Below are 10,538 nucleotides of genomic sequence, written 5' to 3'. Positions count from 1 at the left end.
ATCTTATAAAGCTACACAACTATTTGTAAACAGAATTTTACAAGAAGTTTAATGATTTCTAGGCTCATTGCCAGCAGAGGCCACCTGCCTGACACTGAGCTCCTATACTTGCCAGAATAGAGCATAACAGCAAGAAGTTACAAACCAGCTTACACCTAATTTTTTCCATCCTGGTATTTTTATAAATGGAACCTTAAAGTTTGCTATTTAAATAATTTATAAAATGTTTAATGGAGAAACACAAAAGGAAGAGAGGTGTAGAAATGATCTGAGGGCCAACAGGTAGGCAGTATTTGGAACAGTTAAAAACAAACACATTTCTAACTTATGTTTATAGACCATATTTATTTATTTATTATACATGTATAACTCATGTTCTTTTTTTTAAATCCATTTAAAAGTAAACTAATGGATTTTGTTTTACCTGTCCAAGTTGAAAAAACAACCTCATGAGGATCAAATCAAAAGCAGAAGAAAGCAAGCAGATATTATTAAAACAGAGTTTAACTGATGATAGAATAGTTCTGAGTCCCAGAAAAGAAGAATGTTGATTTTCCCTATCATCCTTCGTGTTGACATATAAGTACTTATGTTTAAGCTCAACATTTCCTGGCAAAATTTGTCAGTGCATAAAGTCAAAAACTCTTTTCCATAACATGTGAATTGCCTTTTGTTTCTTTCAAGATGTTTTTTTCTGACAGGTTTGCAGAGCAGCCTTAGAGTTGTTCACCAACAGAAACTTCATTTTATCTTCTCCCGACATCCACTTGATATACTCAACTACTGTTTTAGTCAAAGGTTAAAGTGTTTTCTTTCACACTTATTTTAACAGACCAGTCACAAACTCAGAGAAAAGCTCCTTGAGTCCTGCAGCTTCAAATTCTTTTTGCAGTTCATCCAACGTTGAATATTCTTTGACTTCAAATGCCTGATACCTACATTGTACAAGAAAAACTCATGAACGTGCCTACATTTGTCAGAATATAATTATCGATTCAGTTGCTTTTCTATCCATAACAGTACTAAATTATACCTTTTGTGCTGTGTCTGTACTTTTGTTTCACAGAGTACACTAATCATTTTCTCTTTGCATTTCTTTCCGCTTGAATCCACATCTACCTTAGAGGTTTTCTGAAGAATCAAGTATTCCTAAATAACAAAAATAGAACAGAATATTAAATAAACCTCAAAGACATTAGGTAACATTTAAGGATCTATAGTAAATCTAAAACGATCCACAGAATCTATTTCAGAACATAGCAAACAACTTAAAAAGTGTTGATCCAAAATATTTAGTGTCTGATCAAAATCAATGGTACTATTTACTAGGCTTAAAGTAGAGCATATTCTTAAGTGCCCTGCTGGAAAGCTACTTTAAAAAGGCCCAAACATGCCACTGCAAGCAATAAACCCTGGGAGTTTTGTACATGTAGAGAAGAGAAGATCAAACTCCAAGAGCATTCAGGGTGAGCTCATGGTGGTCTAAGTGGCAAGCAAGGACTCAATCACAAACAGGAAAGAACACTCAAAGGTGTAGCTGGACACTTAGGGTGTTTTTACACATGCTCCAGAGGTGGGAGGGGTAGGGGTGCTTTAATTAGAGCAGCTTGGAGAGTGAAACACAATGAAGAAGCATGAACTAAATTTCTTTGAAAGAAAACTGAAGCTTACTAACATAGGGAGATTGCAGGTCATACAGATATCCCTGATGACCAATCTGCTTCCAAAACTGTTAATGTTAGAAAAACACACGCACAAGGTATTCAGACCCACAGTATTCAACAATAAATCAAAAGGACTAGTGCACCTTAATGCTGTTTCTGTCTCCTTGCAGAAGAATCAGTATCACTCTGCCCATAAACATCAGTCTTCCAGTCAGTCTTAGATCTGAAGTCCATTTTTCCACAGTTTTGACATATTTTGCCTTAGCTCTCATGTGGTCTAAATGCAAAAGGACAGTCCAAATACCATCCTCTGTACTTGTACCTGTTGACAAAATACTTTTTTCATTGCAAACTGAAGTTTCCAATTGCCCTATGACATGATTAAAATTCTGTTGTATCCAGAGAACCAGCTCATGTACCATGGGTTCCGAAAGATGCCTCTTTGCTTGTTCAAGCAATTTTTCTTTCACATCCATACATTGGGCCCTGGTAAGCTGTTCCGAGTCAACGGAGATATTTGGTGGAGTTGATGGGTAACTAACTGGTAAATGAAACAACAGCTTTAACAGTATGTCTGTATCCGGAAGTCTTTTCACCCTGGTTTGAATTCTAAATGTGATTCCATGCGTCTCTGGAAGGAATCAAAAAATAATAATGAGTTGCATTCCAGACTTAAATACTACATTAGTAAGGTCTTTCATAAAAGCATCAATTGCAAGAACAGAGTAATTCTGAATTCTCTTGCAAATGATAACTTGTATCAACCCTTATCTACCAGAGATCCTAAAACACAACACTTACATTACATCCCAGAAGGAAATAAATAACGTTTTTAAAATGTTATTCACACCTAGGCAAGTCGGTAACAAAGGATGCTCTTTCTTCCTCCCCCGAGTAAAAAAAACTGTACCTGAGTAGCAACAGTGAGGACAATGGAAATAAAGATTTTTCAAAAGCACTCAGCTCTAAGAGTACTAACTCTGCTCTTCCTGAAATCTATGGCAGTTTTAGCATCAACCTCATGCCAAGGTAGGCAGCTGTATTTTTGAAAATTAACCCTTAAAGTGGACTTTTACACTGAAAGGCGATTCTCAAATATCATTGTGGGGTTTCAGGCTTCTAGAAATTTCCAAAATTAATCTACTTAATTTACATATGGTGTGTTTTCAAACTTTTCTTGAATTCATGTGTACAGATAGATTAGCCATGTTATTCTGAAGTTCAGCAGATGGCAGGTCAGGGTGGCACCTTAAAGACTAACTTGTTCAGAAAGGGATAAGCTTCCACAGGCTACAGCCTACTTCAGATAGGTCTGAGGAATACTATGATAGCACCTGACCAGGTAGGCTGTGGCCTACAAAAGTTTATCCCTTTCTGAATGAGTTAGTCTTCAAGGTGACTCCCTGCCCTGCCTTCTGCTTGAATTCACAAATCTATATTGGCTTGTGGATTATTAGAAGTAATAAATGTTCTGCAGCCCAAATTCAAATGGTTAAACTTATGCAAAACCACAGCCTTCAGTAGAAATAGACAGACACTAGGATAACCCTATTTCTGTCCTTTAGTGACACCCCAGGAAATGCGTTTTTCAAATGAGCTTAATATGATCTGTGATCATAGACACTAAAATACGTTCCGCGTATTCATATTAGTGGGTGTCGGTAGAGGCGAGTTAAAATTGTTTGGCTATCTTAAATCTGTATGTCATATCTTAATGTGTTAAATAAAGTTTAATCAAATTCAACTTTTAGTTGATGTTTCTATGAATACAACACAATATTCTGAAACAATTGCATGCTTCTTCTGAGTGTTACATATCATTAATATGCAGTATATTCTTAAGTTCAATTCTAAATTTTTAAATTCAAACTGAACTTTTTATCTGGGAATACAGTTACTTTCCATAACAGAATTATACTCGATGATCTAGAAAGGAACACCTCCTAATAAGAAACATAGGCTAAAAGCCACCTTGTTCTGGGAGAGCTGGAACAAGGTCCTATAATTGGTCTAGATAGCTCATGTAAGAATAACACTGACTGTTTCATGTGATAAATCTTGATCAAAAGCAGTGAATTTGGAAACTGCACATGGAATAGTTTCTCTTGTAAAATCCTTTTTCTGATTAAGATGTGATACAAAGAAAAACAACACAAAAAATCATTAAGTGAAGATGGGCCAAAGACTTCACCAACTTTTGCTACACTGCAATAAGAGGAAAAAGTGTTAGATTAAAGGAGCTCTTCTTCAGATCTACTCTAACTTCTTTGATATGTTCCAAACATTTCACCTCATTTCTTTAAAAAAAGTTGCTAAAATGTCAGACTGGTTCATTCAATAGGAGCAGAAGACAAATTTGAAAGGTAGAGCAACAATTCTTGTGAAGTGATTTGTCATCTTCTTCCCCATCCATGTTTTACTTTCCTTTTACATGACAGATAGTTGAATTATGCCTTATTTTTATTGCTGAAAGTGATAACCAACCCAGTGCCCTCTATAATACTTGACCCGTGCTTTGTAAGTGAAAGAACCTGAGAGTTCTTTTAAGAACTCAGCAAGAGGTTTGTTGCAAAACTTCCCTCCTGGTTTGGACAAAGAACCCTCATGAACACAGTAATCATGAAATAAAATAAACCCTTCAGATTGTATGATTGAACACTAAGATTAAAATCAGAAAAGTCTCCAGGTACAGTCACTGGCACCCTGAAATGCACACCAGCGCTTGCAAATACAACTTTATTGAATTAAATGGAGTTGCATCTGCTGATGCCCAGAGTTAATTTGACTCTTCTGTGCTTGGACCAAGATATTCAAAGTGCCATTCACTTTCAACAGGACCTGGCCTCTTGCTTCCTTTGACTCCTCTGAATACACCAAGATTTTTGTAAAATCAAGGTTTGTGTTCACATAAATTGGCACCTCTCATGAGTTTAAGCCTCTGAAGTATCCACTCCTAGCATAGACAATACCCAGGTTCATCTACAGCTAGGAGCTATTCCGTTGTTGCCTCACAAAACTGGCAAGGAGTCTCAAGTCTGAACCAGGGAGCTCACTTAGCAGAATAAGACAGAAATTCAGTTTTCATTCCCATACATCTTTGGTTTATTTGCTGAAACTGCTTCTTTTTCTTCTTCTTATTATTATTATATTGTGTGTTTTGCAGAAGCATCTAGAAACTCCAGCCCCACTCTCCTAAACTCTGTTCATGTATGCATCCATTGATGAAACAGGCCCTGCCTGAACAGATTACAATCCAAGTATCACATGCAACTTCCATCTAAGCAATTAGGAAGTTTATTTTCTATCACAGGAACACCTGATTGCTAGAAACTGAAGCAAAGCCTTTGTGGGGGTCTCTCACACACTATAAGACAGCAGTCAAACTATCATCCCATTGCTCATCACCATCATTTGCCAGATTCAAACTAGTAAAGAAGGACCCTACACCTCATTTCCAATCCTTTGAGCCACACAAGTCATTCCCACACTGCCTTCCAAATAAAATATTCCAAATATCAGAGTGGCAATAAAGCTTTGGTCTTCATCATTAACTAAGTAGGCAGACATGGAAGTGGGCAGAAGCAAGAGGAAGGTAAAATCCTTAGCCAAAGCCACAAATCTGCTATCAAGCCCCTCTATGATCTCCACTTTGGAAAGGCAACAGAAGGATCCACCAAGCAGTAAATCTTCCAACCTCACTGCCAGCTCCCTTGTGCCCCTCCTTTCTGCATGCTGCAACACGCTGCATATACCTTCAGCTCTGTTTGCACAACTTCCTCCTTTTAACTTCTACTTCCACAAACACAACCACAGCAGGTAGACTCACAGGAGAAGTGATCGCCTATTTGCCCTAACAGTACTAAGTATTTTATATTCTTCCCATGCACCACTTTACTTTAAACAAAGTTGTAAGTGCATTTTAAAATTCATAGACTAAAAAGTCAATTGAAGAATAATTTATTACCAGCTTAATTACAGCAATAGAAAAAAATATCACCTTTCTGGTAATCCTACTAGTGTGCTGTCACTAATTTGTCATCACAGATGCCACTGACTCAGAAGTAACTGATGGATAAACAGACAAGCCAACCATATCCCTCTGGCAAGAATGTCATGCTGCAGTGATCATACGTATAAGCCTGCAACAAGCTCACACCTTTCACTGAGTGAAGCACATTGCTATGATGGTGAACTAATCTGAAAGAAGCAGTGCAGTAGCAAATCTCAAGGTGCATCATCCTGAGATGTCAAGAAAAAGGGCATTCAAAACTAGCCATGCTCACTTATATCAGAGAACTGATACAAAACTCTTTATGCATAGAAAATTTAAAATATATAATCCAAAATATATTTACAGTTTGTCAAAATACAATGATGGCCGTTTTACAGGTAGGGGCTGCATACTACAGAAAAAAGATAATGAACAACCTTGACTTCTCACTGGACGCTACAGAAACAGCTCCCATATGCTCACATACTGATTTCACAGAAAAGAAAGTATCTGAAATCATACTTCAGATTTTTCCTTTTTCTTTCCATGTCAAATAGACAAGTCCTTTCAACTCACATCCAAAGGAATTCTATGCCATACATACAGTCACTTTTCAAATACTGAAAGAGGTACCTACAAAAATATAAGCTTTGAATTTATAAGTATATTGTTATTAGAAGATTTCTGAGCAAACTGGAAAGGAGTGAGTGAGTAACAAATAAATTATGGAATTCAATCTATAATACTAATCTTTCCAAATAGGCATGCAAAGTAAGATATACATACTGTAATTAGCTTATTTAAATTCATCGACACATCATTTTCAATTTAAAAAACCCCATCATTTGCATCTTAAGTGTTGTATTGTTAAACCTTGGGACACTAAAGCTTATAGTATACTAAGACCTGTGCAAAAGCTTTCCTCTTTCCTGATCCTGTGGCTCTACACAAAAATCACCCTAAACTTTTCAGGGATCTTTTCATTTAACGGAACAGCCTTAATGGAAAATCTTTCTGTGCAGTGTGTATAACGACAAGTTACACTGTTTAAGGAAGTTAAAAGCACAAGCAAATAGATACCAAAATACTTCAGTTTATGCAAACTCAGGGATTTTACACTTCTTTGAAATGCAGAGGAAATTCCCACACAAAATAAATCAGCAACCAGTGTTCTCACCCAGAAGGTTTTCTGGATTCCAGCAAAGAACAACAACAGAAATAAAAGACTAACAAATCCTAAAAGTTGCTTTGCCCTAAAAGACACAGAATATCAAGGTAATTTAGATACCATATTTTTTTGCATATAATCTGCACCCTACCCCCCAATCCAGCTGGTTAAAATTGGTGGCACATAATATGCAAGAAAAACAAATCCCCACAGATCTAGAAATTTGGTGACTGAAGAGCCATAGCAATGAACAATGCCACCGGCCCCCCACTGCCAAAGTTCCCAACCCATGGGGAGCCCCCTGGCCAGATGACATAGCCCCACATGCCAGATTGGGTTGGCATGTGAGGTTGGTCCACAGCTGGACCCAGCACATGAAGGCAGTCCCAGCTGCTACAGAAGAATTGGTGTAAGGACCCTATAAATACCCTAGTCCTAGCCTCCAGTGTGCAGGGCCTGACTGGTGTATTATTCTCAGCATCCAATAAACCTGGAAAGCAGTGTCTGGAATGCTGTCAAAATTATACAAAGCAGGCCCTGCACAGCTCCAGAAGATGAGAAACAACCACGGCACAACGCCATCTCTGATCCATGAATCAGAGCCTTCTTCAGGCACAAGACAGGAGCGACTGCCATTTAGGCCCCAGATGCACAGGAACAGCTACATCAACTAAATACTGAAGCAGGGGTCAGCAATGTTTTTGGGCAGTGCTAAAAACACCTACAACCTTGACTTGTACGATGTTGGCGTGCCGGGGCACATGGTGGGGAAGCCATAAGGGGCCCAGTCCTTGTTGCTGGCATGGCACCCCTGGCCCCTTCCCTGCCATCTGCCCTGAAGCACCTGTGTCAAACAAAATGCCTTCTCGCACCATGCTTTGGCACCCATGCCAGGGGTTGCCTACCCTTGCACTAAAGGATTGTAGCCCTGCTATATCTGCTTATGTAGCTATGCTTTTCTAAAGGCTGATGTGATTCATTGTTATGATCCAGGCCTCCCAGTACTAACACGAAGAACCCAAGGACCCTGGGGAGAGTAAAACTCATGGCGACTGCTGTAGCAAAGCTCTGAATCATAAAGATACACTGTAGAAAACTAACATTCAAAAGACCCCTGTCTGAACCACAAATGATTAAATGGGTCACTTGCCAGGCTCTTTTGCAGTGGGGAAGCATGGAATGACAGCCCAAACTACCACTACTTGCTACAGGAAGCAAATCCCGACAGCCAGCACCGCATTAAGTTACAGGCCTGAAAAGCCAACAGGCGCTTGGCAGCGGAGCGCAGGCAAGGTTGCTTCAGCGATATCTTTTATTAGACCAACCGAATAGCTGGAAAAAAGATTTTAGGCAAGCATTCAGGTCCTTAAACCAACACGGCTACAACCAAAAGCCCCGGCAGCAGAGTGGAAGCACACGCGTCAGAGGCATGAGCACAGTTCAGTGGCTGACATGGAGCTGGGACGGCTGGTAGCTGCTTGGCGACAGATGGGGGGTGTGAGCATGAACGCTGCGTGCCCCTGGAGGCCGGGCTGGCGCAGTGAGCTCCTGCAGGTGCTGGCGGCTGCGGGACCGTGGTGGCAGCAAGAGGAGCTGTTGGTGGTGGGTGTGGGGTGGCGAACACCAACCAGCGGCTGGTGCGGCCGGCAGCGATCGCAGACTGCCCGCAGACACTGCTGGCAGTATCGGCAGCGCCTTGTCTGAGGGGGTGCGCTGCCATGCGCAGGGGGTGCACGTGCACCTGCGCGCACCCTCTACGCGTCGCCAATGGGTGCAAGGGCGATGCTTGGGAGTCTTAGGGGAAGGCTTGCTGCTTTTCTGGGGATCTTTACTGCAGGATCCTTCGGTGCAGGCCCACATCCAGTGACTGACTGAGGCGCAGGGCAGGGCTCAAGACAAACGGCTCCTTCTTCCCACGGAGCAGACACACAGGGGGCGGCTCGCGGGCTCCCTCCCCCCAGGTGCCTTCGTGAGGGCCCGGGCCTGCGCCGCCTAGCGGGCAGAGCGCTCTGCGAGCCAGGACTCGGGGGGGGGGGGTCCCCCTGTACCGCTTGGCCCCGGGCAGGGGCGGGGAGTCACCTGACACCGCCAGCACCTCGCACTCGTCCGGCTCGCAGTAAATGGCGGCGAGCGCCGAGAGCTCCTCCAGCGCCAGCGCCGACATGCTGCCAGTGCCGCTCGACCTCGCCCCGCGCCCCCTGCCCGCAGCGCCGCGAGACACACGCGCGCGGCTCGGCGCCGGCCCGGACTGCAGCGGGCGGGGCTGGGGCGGGGCGGGGCGGGGCGGGGCCGATCCGCCCGCACCCACACCGAGCGCCCCTGCTCCGACACCAGCCTACGGCGCTTTCCGTGGTTACGTGCTGTACATACACTGTGTGTGTATACAGCTGTATACATAGCTCTATATACACGTACATGTACCATATAGTTTAGTCGTGTGTGTGTATGTAGAGTCTAGTATATAGATGTAATTAGACTATATAGATAATATACTCTCTCTCTATATACACTCTATAGACACACTAGACTAAACTTTATAACAGTGGCTCTCAAACTTTTCTTTTCGCAGACCACTTGAAAATTGCTGAGGGTCTCCGCAGACCACTTAATAAATGTTTTTTGTTCTACAAATCAAAGCACACAACTCATATCTTACTATCACTAGTCTTACATTACAAGTACAGATATTCTCAATTGTTCCACAACTTTTCTGCAGACCCCCTAAACGGGGTTCGCAGACCACAGTTTGAGAACTTCTGGTCTATATAGGTAACCTCTGGTCCTATAGACCTAGGATATAGTCTATATATTCTAGACAAAACTACACACACACACACACACACTCTCTATATATCTATAGATAGATAGATATAGCCTCTCTGTCTCTATACGATCCTGATCATCTGGATCATGGTGTAGGCATAAGAGGTCTAGGCAGCTGCCTGATAAATCCACTTGTGGCTAGCAAGCCTAGTTTTGTCACAAGTTTCCAACATGAGTCACTTTATTTCATTTTGGCTGGACAAATTGGGTTTGGGTGTAGCTTTTTTAGCCTACCTTTTCTAGGGTCTTCCTCATGACAGGCAAGCAAGCCACCCCTGAGCAGGGCTCCTTGAAGGCCCTGGTAGCTGCCTCAGGTTTCTTATGCCCCTTGCAGAGTCCTGAGACCTCTGACCTAGGCAAGAGTGCAGAGGAGTGGAGCTGCCCTAGCTGCCCCGCCCCCACCATGGATCAGTGATTCTCAGCCTGGTGCCGCACCACCCTGGAGAGCCGAGAGAGCCTTTCAGGGGTGCCACAGGGTGCCGCACAGTGTTAGTCCTGTTAAGCATGCAAGCATGGTTCATAAGGTGAACCCAGAGATTTCAAAGAAGAATCCAGTGTTAGGAACATGGTGACCTGTTTGGGTCTTTCCAAGTTCTTTGCCACATCAGAATCACTCATTATTTTTCTGTGGCCAAAAAGGAGTGAAAATGAAGAGCTGACATTTTCTGGGAGGTGTCAAGTCTAGCAATGGGTTGCTTGAGTCTAAAAAAGCTGAGAACCACTGACATAGGTCATAGGTACACAAGGTTCTTTGGGTGGATGTGATATCTACCCAAGACACGTTCGGGCACACATGCCTGAAGAAGGGCATTTGCACCCAAAAACTTGCAAAGAACGTTTTTTCCAACTATTTAGTTGGTCTGATAAGAGACCAAATCTACCCAAAGAACCC

General features: G+C 42.2%; 1 protein-coding gene across 1 annotated transcript; it reads right to left on the bottom strand.

Annotated features, from left to right (window-relative positions):
* Positions 1-325: 325 nt before the first annotated feature.
* On the bottom strand, positions 326-9,058 carry RWDD3 (RWD domain containing 3). The gene is made up of 4 exons (XM_006266546.4): positions 8,903-9,058; positions 1,808-2,295; positions 1,034-1,149; positions 326-935 (listed from the first exon to the last, which is right to left on the bottom strand). Exons 1-4 carry the CDS (start codon positions 8,985-8,987, stop codon positions 821-823), a joined length of 804 nt encoding a protein of 267 aa, XP_006266608.1. The 5' UTR covers positions 8,988-9,058; the 3' UTR covers positions 326-820.
* Between the last annotated feature and the right edge of the window lie 1,480 nt (positions 9,059-10,538).

Source organism: Alligator mississippiensis, chromosome 5 (genome assembly GCF_030867095.1).
Source record: "Alligator mississippiensis isolate rAllMis1 chromosome 5, rAllMis1, whole genome shotgun sequence".
NCBI lineage: Eukaryota > Metazoa > Chordata > Crocodylia > Alligatoridae > Alligator > Alligator mississippiensis.
Note: the sequence above shows the minus strand (reverse complement) of the source record. Positions and strands in the feature narration are given on the sequence as shown.